Genomic DNA, 23284 nt, shown 5'->3' on the forward strand with positions numbered 1-23284 from the left:
TGGCAGACAGAAGGGAATCGAAATTCTAGGGGCTGGGGCCACCCATGCCAGTAGGCTTCACACTGCTCACAACATGACTACCATGAGACTTGGGTAAGCTCCAGTTTTGGTACAGGCACTGTGAACAGCAGATGTTTTTGAACTTGACTTATTATCATCTGTTCTTTTAACAAACCCCAGTTCTTTGCTTTTTCCATCATTGGTTCAGTATCTTACTCTCATTCTTCACAACTACCCAGTGAAAAGATACACTCCTCACATTTCATATTCTTATTTCAGATACTCTCTCCTATTCTTCTCCTATCTTCTTCTCCCACAAGTCTCTTGTCTGGTTCCTTATTCTCAGCTGCCCTGCTTTCATCCAAGTTTTTTGCTTTTGCTTCCATAATCTTTGCACAGCTCTTGCAATCCAGTGCCGCCACTCTCCCTCTCTCACCATCAACCTCCAGTTGCTCTGCTACACCAGTACCAACCTGTTTCCCTAAACCTCCATGCACAACCTAAATCCTCTCTTTATGCCAGTGAAGCAGCTTTCCCGTTCATGCCTGGGGAGAAGCATCCTTAAGACAAAGAATATATTTGGGCAAGCTAGCTCTTGACTCTGAAGGAGTAGGGACTTGCTTGCTGGGGTATGGCAAAGATCAGACCCCTGATGGAAAAGTCGGTTCAGGTCTTGCTTCAGAAGTCTGGGCCTCCACTCTCCCTGCACCTTTCATTTTATTTAAAAACAAAAAACATGACCACATATTCTTTTCTAAAAACTTTCTGAGGAAATGCCTTGCTTTTTCCTTAAATTCCCCCCTTCCCCAAACAAATTTAGCCTGAGTAAAAATGAGCAGTACAAATATTTCAGTCTGAAAAGGTCAAGTTTTTAAGAAGACTGGTAACCATGAAGAAACCACTAAACCAGGCAGCACAGATCACAAAGCTGAATTTTGTAAGACCAGAATGCTGCCACCATTTTCTACATAATTGCATGAACCATTTATATGTTCCAATGATTTAATCAAGATGTCTTTGTTTCCTGATTGACTCCGGGGCATGTGATGTATCCTACCTTAAAGTTCTTTAAAACTTCCTGTGTATTTTTGGGTTGTGAGTAAGGCTTGGGTGTCAGCATAGGCACAGCCTTGGAGACACTTTTGCTGGGAGATGTTCGTCCTGTTGAACTGCTGGGCTCTAGTTCAGTGGTGGGAACAATGGTTGCTTCAATGGTGGCAGTGAATTTTGGAGCAGGAAGCGACTGTTGCCTTAAATATCTCAGAGGATTTGGGTCTTTCAGTGGAGAATTTGGTTCCACTGAATGGCTTCTTTCCAGAATTTTTGGCATCTGCAAACGCTCAAGGACAGCTTCACTGATAGTGAATCTTTCAATGTACTGCTGGAGGATACTCTCAGCCTCCTCCTGTGTCTTTGCATTCTTGTATGCCTCATGAAGCTCCCGCTCCCTTCTCTCTCTGCAAGGAAGACAGCACAAGAGAGAGCTTTGCATTAACACTGGAAATCACACCCATTTCCTCTGTTCCACCAACATCCTCCCCTCTCCCTCACTCAGGCTTGCAGGCATGGTTGCCCACAGTTACCTATCACTTATGGAGCACACATTTTCAGACATGCCACTACACTCCAGGAAAACAACTTACTTCTCCTCCACAATTTCTCGGTAGGTTTTGATGCTTTTTCTGCGCTCATTCGTTCCGTCTCCAGACAATAACCTTTCCATTTTCTTTCTCTCGGCTTCCTTTTTTATCAAATCCTGTGAAGCGCTCCTTCGACGACTCTTCCACCGAGCCAGGTCCTGTAAGAGAAGGAAGACACCTGAATGCAGATTTGCAAATAACTAAAACCTGGCTGCAGATAACAACGAACCCAACCAACTGGCTGCAATGCTTGCTCTTGCCTGTGGGCTAGGCTCCCATCACCTGCAGGCAGCATTGTTCATTTTAATGACAAAAGGAGATCATACCATAAATGAAGATGTTCCCTGACTGAATTTTCTCCTAACAGCAGGACACAGTAAGGTTTTCATAGCTTCACTGTTTACTTTCCTTCTGACATGAAATGTGGCCTAAAAGGACCAGTCAGGACACTCATTTGCACTTGGCCCAATCCTTCAATTCCCCAGAAAGATTAAGAAAAAAAATGTTTGTGAAGAATTTTAATAATCAGATATATGTGAAGCAGGGGTTCAATGGAAGAATGGATGTTGTTTCATCATAAGCTACAGCTGCACAGTCAGTCTGCCTTGGAGAGTTGATAGTTCCATACTTTGCCCATGCTACCAGTCAGCTACATGCAAATATGATTGACCCACAATGTTGGGGTTTTTTGACAGAAAAATCCAGTGCAGCATCCAAATCTGAATTCTTCCTCATGGCCACTCTGCAATATTTAGGATCCAGATGTGAGCAAGAGAGGTTAGGGACTGATGTGGCTCATACCTGGCTGGTGTGAGAGATGAAAATAAAAAGCATATGGTTTGTGTACAGCTATATAGAGATGTCCTTGTTGAAGTAATAATCTCAGACTTTTTGGAATCTGCCTGCCTGAAATTGTGCAGAAGATTGACTGATTCCAGTTCTCTGCCTTTCCTGAAAAACTAACCTGACACTAAACCAGAGAGTCACAGGAGGTAGCTGTTATGGGCCCCTGTGATGTCTTGCATCCTTTATGAATGCACAAATCCTGGAGGGTATAGAAGCAATATCTTTTTCACAGTACAAGTATTACAGCAAAGAAGTTTCCTAACCTGTAAATTTATTTGCAGCCAACTGGTAAAGGAACAAAATTTTACATGTAGAAAGTAACCACTGCAGAACTTCTGCAAAGAAAAATAACTTCCTAGGAAACTGTAAGGGAACATTTGCCATTAACTTTTCCACATCAGGAGATTAGTATATAGATTATATTTCATACACTTTAACAAATTTTGGGTTTAATAAAACATAACACATACTCAGTGGAAAGGTTGTTCCATTAACTACATGGTTTCCCAATATATTTTAATTGCATTTTTATTGGTAAACAGCAGAAGGTTATTTTATTATATTTATCTAATATAACTTATTTCATTAAAATCAGAAAAAAATACTCTTACCTTTAATTTAGCTTAAAACCACAAATTATTGATACTACACTTAAGGGAATGCTCATTAAAGTACTTCTTCACATGACCTATATATATCAGTCTATAATCCTCTTCATGAAACACAGGCCTTTCATTTTCCTCAGTTACTAATTATTCTCATTGAAGTAACAAAACATTTCTTTATTCAGCTACTTCCACAATTGCCTATTGTTTGGAAATTAGCTTTTCATTAGCAAATTTTCTAACTTAAGCCCTCCTCCTCTTGTCATAATTAAAAACCAGACATGTTCATATTTTCCAGTTCTGATGCTTTAGAATAACAATAATTAAAAAAAGCCACGAAACTGTTAATTGTTGGCAAATTTACAGCATGGGCATATAAAAACCTCAGACCATGAAACAGGTCTTGTGTCTATAAAGCCCTCATAATGCCAAGGACATTCCAATAATTTTCAGTACCTCTTCAGAACTTTCAGTTCAGGGTAGAAGGTGCTGAGGGCCTGCAAAATATAGGAACTTTCATTTACAGGATTTTCAATTCAACAGCAAAGAGTTCTCAAACTTCTTGAATACCTTTGGATTTATTCTTATGTCTGCTGGGAAATTATGGCTTCCCACACATAAAGACCTTTCAGCTGAAGTCTTTCATTCTTCTACTACAAAATGTCACTTCTTAGCTGTATATACTTCTGTTTTTTAACTTCTCCTTGGAATTCATACCAAAAACCCCTCTGAGGTGTTTCACCACAGAAGCTGTCCTTGTAATGGGAAGTTACCACGCTTGAAGAGATGCGTTTTACTGTGGTGTTTTTTTTTTTTTTAATGCCTCAAATTTCTCATTTAAAATCAGTCTTTAGGAACAAACAGAACTGAAACTAAAACTCTTGATACTAACTTATGTCCTTATCACGTTTTTCTGTTCTTGCTAACTTGCTGCAGACAATGCCTGGACAGCTTAACAAAACATATCAAGGACAGAGGGTTTGGAAAGGCCTTGTAACCCAAGCAGGGTGTAGCAAACAAAAAGTGCAATTTGTTTGCTTGGATAAGATAGAAAACATTAACATTTTCTGTACTTTGGCAAATTTATTAAAGACAAGTCCAACCTATTTATTCCTTGTCCTACTTAGTCTTGTATTTTGTCTGGACATTGACTAATTAGAAAAGATAGAGAAATCAGCAGGTAGAAGTTCTCCTTTTTCTTCCATTTTTTTACCTAATCACAGTTTCTTTACATTTTTTAAAAAAAGTAAAATACCTGGTGAACAGGCAGAGGGACTGGAAGATCTTGTATTCTGTAATTTACTCTGTAATCAAATTATGAAGTTCTATGCTTTTAGCAACAATCCATTGAGGTAAAAAAAGGAGTCCTGATTATTTTAAGCACTTTACAGCAACTGCAGATTTAGCAGGTTGTCCTGCTTTTGCCATGCTGGCTAGCCTCAGTGCCTGCCAGCATTGCAGACAATGTGGTTTACTCACATCTTGCCATCTGGTCTCGTCCTCTTTCAGCTGGTTGTGTATGTTCTGCAGCTTCTCATGGCGAGCTTTGCTATGAGGCTGAGACACAGCTTCTTCTTCACATCTCATGTCAAACATACTCATACTCCTAAACAAGGGGAAAATAACAAATCCAGACTTATTTAGAGGATTATATTCCTTCAGCTTGTAAGAGCTCAAGCCACATGAGGGTGCTACAGCAGAATCAGACACCTGCTCCTTTACAAAGCTCCCAAAAGCAGCAGTCCCCTAGAAGGGCTCGTTAGCATCCCTGACTCCCACGTAATACTTCAGGCATTAGACTTAACTTTTGATTTCGTTAGTTGACTGCAACTTCATCTCTCACTAAGAAGCTCTAGTAACTTTACACTTCCATCAATAGCTCTTATTAAAATCATTCTATCATTCAGAACATTTCACTTTCTGAAGATTTGTGCCCAATCGGTTTTCAAGATCACTCTGATTAACACCACAGGGACAAGTTTCCATTTCAGGGTAAAAGAAGCGAAGCTTGGAGAAGTATATCAGGGGCAGCATGGCCAGCTAAAAGCTATTGCTACAATACCAGGGGAGCCTGCCCAGAGAAGTACACTCAGTTCAAACAGCATGCTACCTCCTCCCATCCCTGCCTTGAAGAAATCCAATGCTACCAGCACCAACTTATTAATACAGCTAACCTAACAAGGAAAAGATGACGTTCAGGACAAAAGAAGTTTCTTTCTATTTATGTCTCTGACCTTTGGAGAGTTAAAGGAAAATAAAGGTTATGGTTTGATATGATACATCCATTTATATTATATAAAGATCTTCACATAAAGATAACATGCTTACTACTCCACCTCTACTACCTATTATTAGTAAGACATGACCTCAGTGGTGCCATTCAAAGCAAAAAAAAACTTAAAAGAAAGCCATGCAGCTCCACATGAAGTGATTTCGCAACAGTCCTCAAATGATCACCTGCAGCTTTACGTGAGCCAATGAGCCAACTAGCAAGAGAAGCACCCAATGAAGTTAAAATTGTGGGCAACTGTGTCCACAGTTATTGAAGTGAACAGTCACGGAAAGCCGTGCATATATTTATGAGCCAACATTTGTATTCAGGCAAGCAAAGATGGGAATGCCACTCTCAAGGAAAAACTTGAAAGGTCTGGACAGTGTATGGAAAAGGACATGCACAGATTCCATCCTGGTAAGTAGCTATTTACTCAGAAATGAAGGACAGAATAAACATCCTATTGCCTTTAAGCATGAACAGTGAAGTTAACATATTACTATGCTTCACCCCATAAACAGAATGCTGAGGGATACACTAATTTCGATTTTTCTGTGGGTAGTTTAATGGTTGCATTGTTCAGGATTGGACTGGAACACTCTTAAATAAAAGAATTTAAAGAGATGGCAAGTGTTGTTTATTAAAATTCAAATATCAGTCATATTTTGCAGACTGGTGAGGTAGGTTGGGAGATGCATAACTTTAAATTCACACTTCAGGGTTTATTCCAGTTTAAGAGCTTTTGAAACTCACACTAAGAAAGCCTCCAGTGTTCAGTATTTGCTGCCTTGTGCCTACTGGGTTAAACTGGTTGTGTAGCTCTTCTCTTGTACCCTTTCCTCATGTCAAAGAATTTTTCATTCACATGCAGTAGAAGAAGTAAGACCTGAAATGGTGGTAACTGGTCCTAGTAGAGTGCATGAATACTCACTCTCTGCTATTTGGGATGGAAGAATCTCATCTTTCTAGCAGGAATATCTGAATTTCCTAATGAAAATCCATGTTCCCTGAATTCATGCAGGACTTACAGGGTGCACAAAGACAGCAAAAGGTTTTATGACTAATAACAATGCAATAAAAAAGGTAGTCTGGAAAAGGCCTTAGCCTTGGCCAGGGGTCAAACTATACAGCCCCAGATACATCTCCTACTCCAGCTGTTACTTCCTGCTGCTGGGCCTTCATTGTCATGGATAAGCAACAGGGTAGGTTCAAACATCAACTCTGCAGCAACATATTATTCCACAACAGTATCTTCTCAAGACAGCAATCTGAAGGTGTCCCATCTCATGCTCTGCTCTGACCAACATGTAGTAATTATTAAGGAGAAAAACCTCCTTTGCTGAGTACATGGACGAGGCCAACTGAAAGGTCTACATCAACTTCTCTGCCTTACAGGTTCATCCTTAGAAAAGAATTAGGGGCCAAAACTCTGAGCTTCTGTCAAAAGACACTTTTCACTATGAGTCCCCCTTAATTTCATCCTATTTCTCTCTTGTATAATCTACAAATGGCTCCAGATGATCACTAACACCTCCATGAACAGAACTAGATTTACTTCTTCCTTCAACCACTTGCTGGGCCAGCAGGCACACAGCACACAAGTAGACAGGCAATATGTAACTGTACTAAATTAATTAACGTTCTGCCGTCAGTACAGCTTTGGAGATTGTATACAAACTCTGTCCTGAAGCAAGAGGCCTTTCTGCTGACCAGTGTACCAGATCTGCCATTCCAACAACGATCTGGGAAAAAGCACTGTGCAGACCAGCAGTGTATCTGCGATGTTGGGATTTTCAAGTTACACTGCTTTATTATCACAAATTACAGTTGTTCTTGTCAGCGATATCATGCAGCAATTTCTTTTTAACAGGTCTAAATAAATTTTGGATTAAAAAGGATTCTCAAGGACTTCAGTGTTTGGATTAATTAATTTGAAAGTGAGAGATAAGGTAAAAGCATTTTTATGAAATTGTGTTAACAATCCTTATGTAAGGCATTTATTGTGTGGCTGCATTACCATTTTACAGTCATACTAAGACTTAGAAAACCCCCCAAAAATTAAAAAGAGACAGACTGGCTCAAGAATCAGATTCTAGTAAAGAAATGCTCTAAAAACTCAGCTCACTATGAGCCTAAACTCACACTGGACTGTCATGGTAGCACCTGAATTCTCTCTCATCAGGAGATGGGAACGGGCCTGATCAGCAGCAACACACTAAGTATTGCCTTTTCTGGACCCTAAGACAGAGCAGGGCTGATGATAGTATCTAGTTTCCCCCTAACCAGCAAAGGGAACTGTGGCTAGCACAGTTTTTCCCATGGGAAGTTTTCTTGTGTTTTTGTAAATAAAGATAAAGTTTGGATGTTTTGGAACAGTGTCCCAGAACTTGGACAGTGCAGGCCTGGCCAATCAGGCCTGGGGGAAGGCTTCTGACTGACCAATCTGGGTGACTTTTGAGAACTCTATAAATGTGATGAAATCAAAACAATAAAGGTCATTCCTTCTTGCCACCGAGAACCGATGCATTCATTACTCTGCTAGCTGCTCAACAGCGACAGGGAACTTTGTCAGTCTAATAAAAAGAGTTCCTAGTTTTGGTGCTAGAATAAAGAGCATCTCATCTAAGACTGAATTCAAGTTACAGTTTTCAATGGATACTTGACAAACATTTTGGAAGTATTTTAGATGTTGGTTCAATTTCTTTTTTCTAGGTGAGAGCCAAGTTTTATTAGAGTCTTCATAAATTCTTTGTCTTCAGAAAGAAAAAAACAGCCTTACTTTTATAAGAACTTAAAAGACAGTTTAGGAAGAAAGTTGTTCTGTAAACTGTGACACATCTGGAAAGGATCACAATGAGGTCTGAACATTAATTGTTTTGCCTTTTAAAACAAAATCAAAATCAGTATGGAATAAGCAATATGATTTATTGGTCTTTGCTACTCACATTATACCACCAAGCCCATTGTAACACCTCTTTGAAGGCATCTCCATGTACCTTCTCTCATGTTTGCATTTAATACAGACATGCAAAGATGAAAAAAGATGAAAAAATCAATCATATAAGTAGGCTTTCTGAAATGGCAGGAACATCCCCATTTTTAAGAGCATAGCATTTCTATGTTATTCTGCTCTTTTTATCTCATTTCTTCATTTGACTGGACAGATTTCTGCTGCTTGAAAATGATCACGTTTACTCTGCAGTGAGAGGACACAGGCTTTGCTCAGCATAAAGGTATTACAGAACTCGTACAGAACCCTCAGTCCTTGATTTATAGTCATAGGAAAAGGTGAAAAATTGCACATGGGTCTCTATGTATACTCATTATAAAACCACAACTCTCCATACTCTCCATACTGTTTCTATTTTGGGATTTAATCTGCAAGTCAGAGAAGTTCATTGCATTTCCGTGATGAAGGACATTAAGGATGTTACTGTGTAGGTAGTTCCCAACTATTTATCTTCTAAATAGCTAATACTTCCACAGAGTTTTCTAAATGACATTGCATACTTCTCTGGACTAAAATTTGTATGCATACATGCACAATTAAAATTTTTGAGTGTAATGAATGTCAGTTCTACTCCTCCTATGAAAAGTAAAGCATTGAGGTGAAGCGCTTAAAAACAGAAATAGTACATTATTAAATTAAACCTAACCGGGAAGGGATTCAATATAAAGTTTTTAAAGGAAAGTAAAGGATCAGCTAAAGTATTTTCCTGGTAATTATTCTGAAGATCACAATGATATTATTTTGCCTTGGGATTTCTTTTTTTCTTCCTGCTCCCCATCCTTCATTTTTTTCTTCAACACCCAGCTCTTTTTTCTTCAACCCAACTCTCTTTACCTATAGCTGATTAGAGGCAATGGAAATTCAGAAGAAAACAAAGAAAAAAATAAAAGGAAAAAAGAGGAAACAATACTTTAAGCAACAGCTGGACATTAGTATTCCACTTAGTTTTTATGGACTTTTATATAGAAATTATTTTAAACTGCAATGTAAGCCATATTGCATTCCATTTTTCAGTGAGGTCTGAAAAATTTATTTGCCGAAACACTGCAAAATAATAATGATGCATCAACTGCATTTTAAATTAGTAGAAAGATGGGAAAGCATGCAGTGTAAGTTGTTTAAAACAGACTCTTGTGAACACAAGACAACTTACTCTGCGTCATCAGACACAGCAGTTCTGGGGCCGAATCTACAAGACCAAATATAAAATTAGATTGTGGATAAATAGATTAAGTAGTAATTGCAACTGGACCCATACAATTTGTGCAACTGTCACTTGTACTAGTAAAGCTGACCAAAATAAAACCATACTGTTCAGGGATTATGCATTCATCAAACAAGACTTACCTGCTCATCCTGAGGTCAAGCTATACAAGAACACCACCCATCCCTCCTCAAACACATACTAATGCCCCACATTATAAAAATCTGCTAAGTATACCTAAAATGTGTGCAGAAAACAGTTATTGAAAATAGACAGTGTATTAGCATTTACATTGTGCCATACATGCGATGAATGGAGACAAAACTTAAGAGTTACATTCCACAGCAATGCTTAATACCACCATTACTGAAGCATGACAGAGACAAATATTACAGTCAGAAAATGAGTCACAGGATTTCCTTTTTAGTGGTCTTTTTTTTTGTTTGGGTTTTTGGTGTTTTGTGTGTTTGGGTTTTTTTTGGGGGGGTTGGTTTTTTTTGTTTGGTTTGGGTTTTTGTTTGTTTTTTGGGTTTTTTTTGTTTGGTGGGGGGTTTTTTTGCTCATTAGTTTATTGTGAGTTTTTTATTGTTTTGTTTGCTTTTTGGGGTTTTTTTGGTTAGTTGGTTTGGGTTTTCTTTCCTCAGGGCAGGGGAGTATAGCTGAAAAATGTTACCAGTAATACACAAACCAGTGACATTCACTAAAGTGATGGTCTTATTTAGAGCCATGCAAACCACACATTTCTATCTGGGATTTATCACAAAAGAACATCAAGTGCAAAAGTCAACTCTGCAACATTTCTAACCATGGAGAAATAGAATAAACATCTCTCAATGAGCAGAGTCCATTTTAGCCTGTCCTCTTCATAAGCTTTTCTTGCAAGTCAACAACATATATACTGTAATCAAATATTCCTTGCACTTAATTTTCAATTAAATATTTTTTAAAAATCAAAATAAAATGCATTACACAACTATTCTTTTTGTTTCTAAAGCATGTATTACTGACATACAGTGTTTTAGTCTGGATAGAAAACACACCAGGCAGTGCACAATCTGAACTCTGAAGTGTGCACACAGGGCTGTACAAGCTGCATGATTCACACCAGAAAGCTCACGTTTGCAGATGCTCATCCTTGGGTGACTGTGTTTCCATTTTGTTTTCCTCAGGAACCTCCTGAAGCTTAGATTTTTGACCAAGGTGGACTTCACTGTGACCATCTTCACCCACTTGGGCAGTACTAATAATCTCATCTTGTCCTGTAGGGGGGAGACTGCCCTTCTCCTGCCCTTGCTGCTGTTCTTGCGGTGGTTCTATTGCAGGTTTTCCAGAGCTATTAGTGTAGACTTGTGGACATTTTTCAGGCCTGAGTGAGCCAAAGGTAGTAGTGCAAAGGGATGTATTTAGCAACATTTCAAAAATCACGTATATATAATGAAAAGCATAACTATAAGTTACCAAAAAACAACCCCTACAAACCCAAATAGCTGACAGGGGATAAGCTAAGTGAGACAGGAGGAAAACCCATAATTTTGAATCAAACGCTTATAGCATTCTTTTAAGTCAGAAAATAAACTGTCTGGGACATCACTGAAAATTAAAGTATGTAGTCTGTAAATCCATCAGTCCAACTAAGCTATTCAACTTAAGGCTTTTTCAACACCAAACAACTGTGGAATGCTATGGTAGATGACAGGTTTCTTTCCTCCTGGCTGAGCTGTAAGCAGGTTTTTCATCCATGTCTGTACAGGTGCATGCATATCCTCCTCATGTACTCTGCAGAGGCTGATGAGTAAGAACCTTTCCACTCTTGCTTGTATGTGGCTCAACCACCATATGATAACTCTGTTCAAAGGCTTCAACACACACACAGCCTCAAACATCTGAACAAAGGTGCTAAGAAAGACATTGAGGAAGAATCTCAAAATCTCTAGATTTCCTGATAGGAAATCACCAGCACTAGTTAAGCCATAGACAATAATCTAATCTACTACATCCAGCATCTCCATTTCTAGCTGGAAACATTTGTAATGATTACCTCATATTTGACTGGAAACCTCTGCAAAGGTAATGCAAATGTAACTGCAATGTAGATCTGTTTCCACACACTGTTAGAATTTTGCATCTGGTAGAGCCCTGGTCTGAGTCTCTACGTGGTTCTACTAAAAGGGCCAGAAATCTTCTATTGCCTTCTACTGAGCAGAAAGAATCAGCACAGAACCAGGGACAAGCATGAAAAAAAACACTACTGGGCCACCAGCAAATCTTCCTGCTCAAGAGATCTTGACATACAGCCCACAGGGCTAGCTAAAGGGGACAGAGAAAAACACAACTTTCTTACCTCGTGGTTTTCTTCTCAAGTTCTGTAGGTATGCCCTGCTTATTCTGCTGCTTTGAAAATGGCATGGGAAGGAACTGCTTAACACTGGGCCCAGGCTGTTTTAGAAAAGCTCCAGTTCTTCTGGCTAACATGTCATCTCTTTGTGGGTCTGGAAATTTCACGTTGTTTTCTGTTCCACCACTCTGCAGCTGAGGGATTTCTAGCTGTTCTTGGCTCTCTTCTTGTGTGACAGTACTGCTCAGAGAGACAAGTGACACTGTTCCATGATAATGCTCACCTGTACAGCAAGTGGTTGCTCAGGCAATGTGAGGTACTGTTACTCAAAGTGGAGAGTGATGGACAACTAGGCCAACTAAGCATCTTTAGCCACAGCACGGGGAATAAGAGGAAATTATGTTGAACCCCACACTTACGTAGGTGATTTGTTAGAAGTTGGGAATTGCATACAAATCTATGCGACAAATTATTCACTTGGAAGCTGGCATAAAAATCTAGACAAACCACTACAGATTGCAAAAGAAATCCCCCAAAAGATGAAATACTATTTTCATGCTGAACAGCAATTAACAACTGAAGTACTTGAAAATTATGAAAGAAAACAGGCTGGTCTATGTTTATAGGATACATTCTTGTAAGTAATTTTATAAAACAGACCACATGCCACGATGAATGAGTAAAACGCGTCTTTAAAGGCCATTTGAAGAATGGGACAACACTGCTGACTGATCCAAGCTAACACCACACACAAACCAGGCTCAGAGGGATCTGCTGCTGTTCTCTGACCTTTCTCCTTCCTGAGGAGTCTTCAAATCCTTCTCACGAGCTATAGGCTCCTCTTGCTGCTGGCTCAGCAGATAAGGAGCTACTGACAGGGGAGGACAATGTGTGGGAATGGAGCTAGTGTTACGCCTTGGAAAAGCTCCCATCCTTCTAACCAACATATCATCTCTCTCAATATCTGGTAAACTCCTGTCACATTCTTCCTTGGTGCTTTCTTGCTGTTTGCTCAAACTCCATGGGGTTTGTTTCTCAGAGATGACGTCAGAAGCTGGTACAGGTGATGGAGTTCTCCTGCAAGAGTCATCTGTACCTGACTTGACTTTTCCCTCACTAGCAATGAGAAGGAGAGGAGGGGTGGGACAGACAAAATATTCTTAGATCAAATGAAAAGTAAGAAAAGGCGTCTTCTAAGTAAGTTTGCAAATGTTTTATAAACACACAAACTCAGCTGAATGAATTGCTTACTAAAAGCACTTACTAAAAATTCTTGCTGCAGCCACTAAGTGATTAAAGAAATGTCAAAGAAATATAAGATCTGTTAATGTGTTAACAACCCAGAAAACTCTCCAGATAAATGCCAGAAACACAGAGCAGCAGTACACCATCTTCAAAAAGAAAGTAAATCCATTAGGTCTGAAAAAAGCATTTTTTGAAGATCAGTAAGGCCAGCAAGCTGAATGACAAATTCCTGAAGTGCTGAAAGCAGGCAGAGCAAAGCTGCTGGAATTCAAGCAGCAGAAAAATCATAAATGATAGCTCAGCCTGAGATACCAGTGGCTTCACTGTCCATCAGAAGTTTTGAGCAAGTGTTCAGAAGACCTGTGAGCAGCATTTTACACAAACACGTTAAGATACTGTAAAGGCATCAGGTGTCTTCTGAACAAGGCCATGTGTGTAAACAGCTCTTAGGTTTATGCTGCAGTTCACTCCCATGCAGATCAGCATCTGGCAAGCACAGGTCTCATTTCCAGCTCAGTAGCACTTCCTAAGCCACACCAAATACCTGGACTCATTTTTTGGCTCAGATACTTCACTGCTGTGTTCAGCAAACCCAAGATTGACAGCAGTGGTTGAAGGAGAACTTTCAACACCAGAGTGACTCTCCACACCGTCTTTCTTGCTTTCCTTTTCTGTTCCACTCTTGGATGAAGCTCTGCCAATAACAAGCTTGTCCCATTTCTGTTGGTCAATCTCAGTTACTGGCCCAAAATGCACAAACTTCTGCTTGGGGCTACCAGCCTTTTTGTTTGCTCTGGTTTTGCGGACAGCAAAATCATCATGGGCTGCTGCTTTCACCGTGGTATCAGTTGGTGGCAGAGTGTTGTTGGAACATTTGATATCTTCTTCACTGGTCATAATGAGGAATAAAAGAATGCCCCCAACATGAGACCCTCAGAATAAAACAAATTAAATGTTCCTAAGGTTTTGAAGGGGTTTTATTTTAAATTTGAGGACACAGGTATAAACAGCTGTGGCATACTGAGTCCCAAATGACATATAAAATCCAAAGATATTCAGACCTGTGGTGAAAACTCTGGGAACACATCCATGGAATCACTTCCTAAGGGCAAGCAATGTAGCATATGGCTCGTTCCACACTCAGTTCTTCACCCTAACAAAGCCACAGTTCCCTTATCTGCTCACACAAACCCAGGCCATGCACTATATGTAACTGTATGGCACCAGAACTCACTTTGGCATGAGGGAGTTATGGTGGCATGGGAGCACTTGCAAGGGCAATTCACTTACCCTAAACCAAGTGGACTGAATCCTGAGTATAATATATCACCTCAAAAGTAATGGAGAGATTACTAATATCTTTAGGATGAAAGAATGATTGAGTTTTGATTTATTAAAGCTAAAATTACATACAGTAGCCACATTGTTAGAAGAATGCCAGAACAGAAGGCCATCTTTAATTGCAAAATGGCATGCACCTGAACAGGAAGGCTAGGAGTAGTTATCCTTTCCTACTGGAGTCGCAAATCACCTGCCTATGTTACAGTCCATCTCCATAGGGAAACGGCTTAGAATAACTGCTTTATATTGGCTCCCTTTGTTTTGTTAACAACAAGAACATAGAAACACCATACTATGAGGCTCCTGAAAGCCCTGCTGCAGTGAGAAAACAGTGCTGGTGTATTTACACAGCACTGGAGCACAATGCTGTGCTGATGTAACAGTTCAGGTCCCACAATAGTATTGAGACATTAATGCAAAGGTGTTGATCCTCAGGTAATACTCCTGAGGTATAAAACACCCCAAGTCCTAGAGACAGCTTGGTAAGGAGCAAGGTAGTTTCTACTGTATTAGAGGTACCATTTGGAACTTTGTGCTGTTCAACTTCAAGCAGCTTCAAAGCAGATTCAGCCACAAGACAAGAAGGAACTTTCTGATATTGCTTTAAGGGTGTCCACAAGAAAAGTGACTTTGAAAAGTGACACACTTTCATTTCATGATAGCATCTCTGTACAGATTTTTGGACACCTCCTTAAAACTGAAACAGGTAAGGACTGGTTGTCAACAAGGCATTCTTCAAGTTTAAAATCACAAGCACACACAGCAGATTGTGGCAAATTAAACATGCTTCCCGGGGTGCCAATCCTGTCCACAAGCAGAAGCCATACCTGGGCTCTCCGGACAATTTCAATCTTTGCCAGGTTTCCAGATCTGCTTTGGTTATAGAAGCATTGACAAAACTCGCATCTTCTTGCAGCTGAGGAAGGGTGCTTTGAGATTTCCTTTTTGCCAAATCATCTCTCTCATTATCAGGCTCTTTCACTTGCTGTTCCTCCTCTGACTCAGTCTTCTCGTTTTGCAGAAGTGGGTTCTCTTTGCTTGTAACTATTTGCCTTACTGATGTCATGTGCACCCGTCTTCTTCTAATTTAATGCACATTCCAGTTCAAAAAGGAAAGATATTTTGAGGAAGTAATTATAAATCAGTGTCAAAAGAAAAGGTTCAGAGCTCAAGAAGATAAAACTGAATTTATAATATTAGTTTCACATTAATTTTAGGAAGTAAAGATGGAATGTTTCATTTGAAGTTCAAACCACTCATCTATGCTACCTCACTCATGCACTACTGAGACCATTTCTTCATGTGAACTTCTATTCCCAGCTCAAGCATGAAAAATCTTTATTCTATTACTGTATTAAACATTTCTGCAGTAAACTTTCTTTTAAATAGTTACAAATATCTCATTTGCATATTATTCACACATTGAATTCAAGTTTTGCTCTCAAACATACTACAGAATTTCTTTGATCTTAGAGTCATGTCAATAGCATTGGATTATTACAATTTGGTGAGGTGCTCCTCAGATGTCCTGCCAAACTAGTCATTAAAAAATGTTAATATAATCAAATTACCAGAAAACTGAGTGGCATGTTTTACATTATTTAGAGAAGAGCTCCTAAATATTAAAAGAAGTTTTCTGAACGTATCAGTTGTTACAGTCAAGGTTCCCCATAACGTGTATATAGTGGTTTTATCTAGAATCACATCTGTTTGTACAAATACAACAAATGTACTTATTTCCTGAAAAAGATCTCTACCTAGCAGATATTTGTGTTCAGCAACTTCTTAAAGGTCTGTATCACTAAACTGAAAAAAGAAGAGATTTTCGAAGCTGAAGCCTTATAACCCATGATCCATTTCCCAATCCAACACTGCATAAGACACGTTAGGATCATGTACAACATAATTCAGTGCAGTATAGCAGCCACATATATTCAGTGCCTTAACTAAAGGCTCATCTGATCTGTGTTTTATGCAGGGTATTAAAAGAGCATGAGATGAAAGAAATGCACTCAAAAACGTGCACTGGAAGTGCTCAATAAAAGAGCTGAGATGCAAAACATATTTTCTAAGTTTATTCTCCACTACTCATACTCATGAGCTGTCTCATGAGCTTAAGTAACAAAAGTGGCCTGCTTGTATCTTATTTGCACTCACAGCCAACTAAAATTTCTCTTCATACTCTAACAAAAAATTAGTTTGGTTCACTTTATGATAAAGCATTTGCATTTACATTTACTTTAACCTGTAAGATTTTTTTGTAGCCAGCACAGCTTTAGGACTATACAACAATATGCCATGATGAAATTAAGCATTATAATTGAAAGAATAAGACCATGAATGCACACCTTGCATGCTCCTTTTTTTCCATCTGCAATGGCTTTTTAACATCTTCCAGTTTACCTTTCTCTTTACTTGTATAGGGTCCAACTAAAAAGGAGTTAAATGGAACTGTATGTTTGGGTTGATTCATTCTGGCTCTCCGGGTGGCAAAGTCATCCTTTTCTAAATCAGGAACTCTGCTGGCTGCTTCATCTTCTGACCCAGAATCCTTTCCTTGATAAAGTGTCATGAAGGGATTGTCCTTGCGAAGGATGATGTCTGGGGTGTTATCGTTGTCTTCACGTATCGGCTTTTTACTGACACAGAGCAAAATTAAATAAAGCTCTTGATGCACCAGGGGAGGAAAGGGCAATACGGCACTCATCTCCAAGTCAAAAAACAAGCACAGTTAATCAAATATGCTCCAGGCTGCTGTTAGATCGCGCAAAGCCTAGCTAGAAATAAAACTTATCATATACAAGTAGCAAGTCCACAAGGACTTTACATAAACAAAATCAGCATGTTGGACCTTTCCTTATTTTAGCTATAGGTGGAAAAACCAGTAAGAACACATTTTAGCATACTAGATGCAGTGAATGTAGTACCATAAATGGCAGTATTAAACTTCTTGAACACTTCACACAAAGGAAGAAATGTGATGCAAATACCTGATCCCTGGCAAATATTGCTCAGTCCTGAAGTATCAGATATTTGGCATTTTTCTTAATAGCTCTATTCAGAAAAACCCCATCTGAGTAATCACTGAGGCTGTCTCCCCTAGTATTCTTAACTGCTTTCTTCTCACATGCATCCATTATTGATTCTTTTCCTAATTAACCTTTCCTTTCCCACAGAATAAATCCCCTATGCTAGTGCTGCCATACAGTAGCTGCAATGACAGCCAGTCATACTGGCATGCTGGAAAACATTGCCACCTGCCTTAGGCAGAAACACAACTGCTATCAACACAGCCTTGCTGTTACTGAAGATTACGACAATAAAGACACTTGACAGCTGGCACCCATAAAGAGTAAGCTTATTTTAACTTGTGAGGGTCAATACTCTCAGGCAAACTGAAAAGACAGATGGCAGGAGCTAAGCAACTCTCACATTTAAAAATCTAATTGTATTATTGATGTCTTAGGAAGTTGGGCAGCAAGCAGTAGACTGTTCCATGCAGTACTTTTGTAGGCATTCGCTCTTTCATGTAGCACACCTTGCTACACAAAGTGAAATAGAGGGGATCACGAAGGATTAACACACTGGTATTAAGAAAGCAAATTAAATAGCTCAGGGGTTGCTCTGAGTTTCTCTACTATTTTAAATACAAAAAGTGCTATAACTAGCTGCTTTTTAAAAGCATTTAAAACTTTTTCAATCCCTGCAAGCCCACTGCATACACCACTTATTTTACGTTTTCAGCTGCCCTTTCAAAGTACTGCTCCACAAAGTTGTTTATGGAGACACTTATGGGGAAGCCATAAACCATCATTGACAGACCAGCCTGGCTCAGGCTCAAAGAACATACAAAACTGTCTTTGCCTTCTTATGCTGCAAAACACAGGATCCCTGTTAGTGATGTAGAGAGAATGGTCTCAAATTAGCTAAAGGCAACTTCTTCCTTAGAGCTCTGGGAAGGATCATGATTTCATTTAAGGCAACAGAAGAACGCTGGCTGATAGCACTCCAAATGGGAACTGCTGTCCCTCTTCCTCATGAACATTTCTGTTCCCAACAACTTCAGAAACAGCTGGCTCACAAAATAATTATTCAGTAAAAACTGCTGGATTTTTCTGTCTCATGTCCCACAATGCTGTTGAAGCTTGAGAGCATCAAACGTAGCATTTCTGAGAGCAGTGTTTTTGGCAACAAAGAAATATTGACTTATAGTACTCAAAAGTGCAACTATGAGTCATTTTAATGAGAAAGTTACAGCTTTTAGTATGTAACTAGATTTCAGTAATCAGCTTCTAGGTTGAGAGTATTTTCCATTAATTTACTTTTTTTTTAATGGAATCAAAGATTAGCTGTGACATTTTGGGGTCTTCTGAAACAGCTTATGTTGGTCTCAAAAGTGTTTTTTAAGGCCAGTTTATGATGGAGATAGCAAAGACTCTAAATAGTAGATTTTGCTGTAAATCACTCTTGGACACCCCATCCCAGCTGTTGCAGGAACAGAAAATGGATCTATGCTGGTACAGCAGGTGCTTCCAAAGTGACCAAGGGCATTTGCACTCCCTGAAGCAAGGTTTCATACAGGCTTGTAGATGCTTATATTGCATTTCAGAGCAATGGAAGGGTTTTGGATGCAGGCTCTGTCAAGGCAAGAGTCCACATTCCTTTTGCAACATACGTATCATAAACACTTGCTCACATTTCTCTCTTAAATTCTCCTCTCCATCATCTCTTTCAACACACCTAATTATCCTCTTTTTAGGGTGTCTCCATGAATGTGATCCTTACCTTTCATATACAATAGAGTACATAAGAGACAGGTGCAGGCAATAAGCAAGCAAGAAGGATCACATATCAATACAACAACATGCAATTGAGACAATACACTCTTTTGGGAAGAGGAATTGCTTTTTGGCATGCATTTGTACAGGATCTAATTCAGCTTACTAAAGGAGCCCTTTCCCAGAACATGCTACAGCAATGGAGATAAACACTTAGATTCCAAGCAAAAAATACATTTGCATACAAGTTCAAATCCTTCCTGTTCAGGACTCAGAAAGGTCCCCTACTGAGTTTAAGCTTTAGGAACAATTAGATGCCTTGTAGAACTCAAAAGTCACAGTGGGTGTCTTGCAGAGGTCAATAAGTTGAGAGAAAACAGCCTGTAAACAACTCAGAGGAACTAAAACAAAACTGACAACCTCAGGTGAAAAAAAAAAAGAGAGGCTAGTATCAGAGAAAGATGAGATAATAAGAGGGATGAAAGAAAAAAAAGCAGAATACAGCAACAAGCGGGACTGAGAATTGCTGAGTGCCATTAGTGTACGGAAATTTGAACTTGGTGCCAAGAAGAGAGATAAAACAGAGATGTTCAAAGAACAGAGAAGAATAATAAGACTTTAAGAAATATGATAAAGTGCTCTCCCCTGTATCCTAAAGTGTCACTCCTAAATTCTTCCCTTCTCCTCACCCACTATTCTTCCACTTTCACATACAAAAGCTTTTCCTTATAGACTTCTGACTGTAGTGCCTGTTCTGCTGTGTCTTCCTACAATCACCAGAAGCAGGCTCCTACTTCACTACAGTGAAGCTTGAGTTACAAACCTCTGCTCTTTGACCCTTAGCTGGGACAGAACTCTATCATCTCCTTCTTCCAGTTGCCAAATACCACAGGGCAAAGAAGAAAAATTAAGCCCTGTCAGGACAACAGATTGTCCAAGGAAAGAACCACACATTTGATCACACATCCTTCTTTTGTGGACATCAAAACAGTAGATCAAGCACAGAGTTGGAAAAGGGTCTTTCAATGTGGTGAGCATCCTCCAAATGCAAACAGCAAACAGAGCTATTTGTTGTGCACTGCACTGCTAAACACAAGCACTTGCTACATTCTACTGCATATTACTACTACTACTACAGCCTTGGACTCAGAACAGGATTATGCTAATACCCCACTGGTTTATGGATTCCCAACCGACTAGCACACTAAGTGAGATGGAAGAACTAATTTATGCCAGATTGTGGCTAGCACAGGTCTTTCCCATGAGAATTCCTTTTGTGTTTTATAAATAAAGATAAAGTTTGGACGTTATTAAAAACAGTGTCCCAAGATCTGGACGGTGCAGGCCTGGCCAATCAGGCCTAGGGGGAGGTTTCTGACTGACCAATCTGGGTGACCTTTGAAAACTCTATATATATGATGAAATCAAAACAATAAAAGGTCTTTCCTTCTTGCCACTGAGAACTGGCTTCTTTACTCTGCTAGCGGCTCAACAGCGGCACCAGATAGTTCCTCTTCATTAGTATTGGGCTTTGTTAAAAGTAATACCCCACAACGAGACATTAACACTGGTTCAGCACAGCTTGAAAACAGTGAAGTAGACCTGAAAAGAGGACATTTGACAGCATATATTCTGTGACCATTTCACCTGCATATGGCACATCTGTATATGGCCGCACACAAGCTTCACTGTTCCTATGAATAAACTACACCACACATGAGCTGCATTTCTTCCTACTGTACTTCAAAGCCCAGACTGTAGATCAGCATCTGCTAAACCACTCACTGTTAGGATTTCACCTCACAACCCAAACCAAAATGTTTTGGACAGGAGGACATATGGACACTTACCCTTTAGCCAAACTATTTTGACCCTTTATAAGTGCCTAATCTTCTGACATTTTGGCTAAAACTCTACTTTGAAGGTCATCCCCATAAGTAAAAGAAATTTTTCATGATATTCCCATATGAGAAGATAGAAAGGCATGGGATGTGAACCTAGTCATCATTCAGCTCTCAAGTCAAAGAATAGGAAATATTCTGCCTGTATACTGCTGAACTATGCCTCCATACTTCAACTGATACATGTGTTAATAAGCACTGTTATTTTATAGTTCCTGACATTAAAAAATATATATATCATTTCTTAACACAGCTAAAAATATCAACCACCTAAAAAGTGTAGTTCAGTAAACTAAACCATTCCACCAGCAACAAGTTACATAAATTTCTGAAACTGTTACCTGGACTAGACATTTTTAATGTACACTTCTATATATTTTTATTAAATACAAGAAAGCATTAAGTGGAAGGTGACAAGTAGTCTGTGTAGTAGTTTTACTGGAGCCTGTTTACATTATGAGGTAACACAATACAATTTCTCAACACAAATGGAGTTAGCATCATACAACTCTGCAATCCACAGCTGCCACATCACAAGCTTTTTCAGACCAAGACCTTCACTAGCAATTGTGAGTGCTTAGCAGACTGGATTTTTGTTAGGAGATGTGAAATCACAGCGGATCAAGGAAACCCACACTTCAGCCAATCCTAAAATTGTGAAGCGTGCACAATTTCCCACACAGCTGGGCTAACCTGCCATAGCGCTGGGCTGCTGACATGACCTTAATGCCAGCTTGTTCGAGTCTTCGTAACTTTCTGATCTCTTCCTCATCTTTCCCCTTGGGTGCTGATATTTCTTTTGAACTACATGAAGGAGACTGGTCTATGGAGTTTTCTTCACTTTGATTCAAACCTAATTGATTTTTAAGGGAGCTTGCTTCAGGAGCCATGGAGCCCACTTTCTCCTTTTCACACAGTCCTGACGTTTCATTCAGTTCTTCTTCTATGGTTTCAGGGTGGGGTTTGCTATTGAATTATACAAGGTAGTTTAATGTAGGCAGTGCATAAAACATACACACTTATAAGCACATTTTGCTGAAATCAAGATGCCAAAGGATGAATTCTGATGAATAATCAGGGAAGACAATTATGCTCTTTAATGGAAGTTGCTTCTTAGTCCAAATCAAAAGTGAAGTATCAGCTGACAAAAGCAACATGCAGATACACATAGTTACAGCTGTATAAACCATACTGGTGTATAGAATACAACATACAAATAAGTTGATTTTACAAAAAGAACCACAGCAAGATGATTATCTATTGAATATATCAAACACTACTTGTAAGTTTCATTTGTCAGTAAGTATCTTGAGAATGGAAACACATTGTGCGGAACGATTTTTTCCAGCCTTGGGTTTGAGTCAACATCCATGTCACTTACGTTAACCAACACCTTGTCAAACACAAGCTATACATTGCATTGTATGGCAAATAATGACATCACGACAATGATTTTCCACTTGTTGCTTTTCTATTAACTTCACCAATTGCTAAAGACTACTTATCAGTGCCACACCAGCAACAGATTTATTACAGTATCATACACCTTGTGAAAAGAATGAAAATTGGGTAAGTGTTAAAGCATCATCACTGTGGAAAGGAGAAAGCGGACAGGCCAGTCTTACCTGAAAGGTCTGTCTCCTAGTGGTGAAGTCGCTGTGCTCCAGCTCTTTCGGTACTCTTCCCGTTCAGCTTTCTTTTTCCGAAGCGGAGCAGGTACATAGAAAGTCTGATTACTCTTGTTTGGGAGGTACTGGTTAAAAGGCACAGCTGATTTAGGTTCACCGTGTGAGGTCCGCCTTGCCAACATATCATCTTTTTTCACATCTGGCATCTTTCTGTGTGGCAGGTCAGTTTCTGAGTCACTTCCTCTCCCTAGTGAGGAAGGAGAAAAAAAAAATCCCTTTTATTTTCACTTTCATCCATTTGTTTGGGTTTTTTTAAAACTATAAATCAGAGAAAACACCACCAAAAAATTACATTTAGCCGCTTTTACCTCCATTTTTATTTTAAAAATCAGTCACTAAAGGGAGTAGCCATAACATCTGCATAGACAATACACTTTTTTCCATAATTCCCTGAAAAACTCATCTTGAGGCAAAGGTCA

The 23284-nt window shown here is 39.3% G+C and overlaps 1 protein-coding gene across 15 annotated transcripts in view; it reads right to left on the reverse strand.

The window, feature by feature from the left end:
* Positions 1–23284, reverse strand: part of LIMCH1 (LIM and calponin homology domains 1) — a 179224-nt gene that overhangs the window by 37345 nt on the left and 118595 nt on the right. For 6 of the 15 annotated variants that reach the window (XM_085059073.1, XM_085059071.1, XM_085059070.1 and 3 more), the window contains 12 exons: positions 22803–23052; positions 21871–22143; positions 16847–17137; positions 15326–15580; positions 13702–14046; positions 12702–13028; positions 11919–12152; positions 10695–10943; positions 9527–9562; positions 4571–4697; positions 1644–1798; positions 1058–1457 (listed from right to left, as the gene is read on the reverse strand). In XM_085059073.1, coding sequence (XP_084915199.1) covers positions 1058–1457; positions 1644–1798; positions 4571–4697; positions 9527–9562; positions 10695–10943; positions 11919–12152; positions 12702–13028; positions 13702–14046; positions 15326–15580; positions 16847–17137; positions 21871–22143; positions 22803–23052 — 2942 coding nt within the window. The remainder of the gene's footprint in view (positions 1–1057; positions 1458–1643; positions 1799–4570; positions 4698–9526; positions 9563–10694; positions 10944–11918; positions 12153–12701; positions 13029–13701; positions 14047–15325; positions 15581–16846; positions 17138–21870; positions 22144–22802; positions 23053–23284) is intronic. The other 9 variants (XM_085059074.1, XM_085059075.1, XM_085059076.1 and 6 more) reach the window with 9 other exon arrangements.

Source organism: Lichenostomus cassidix, chromosome 4, assembly GCF_008360975.1.
Source record: "Lichenostomus cassidix isolate B80296 chromosome 4, HeHo_3.0, whole genome shotgun sequence".
Taxonomy (NCBI): Eukaryota; Metazoa; Chordata; class Aves; order Passeriformes; family Meliphagidae; genus Lichenostomus; species Lichenostomus cassidix.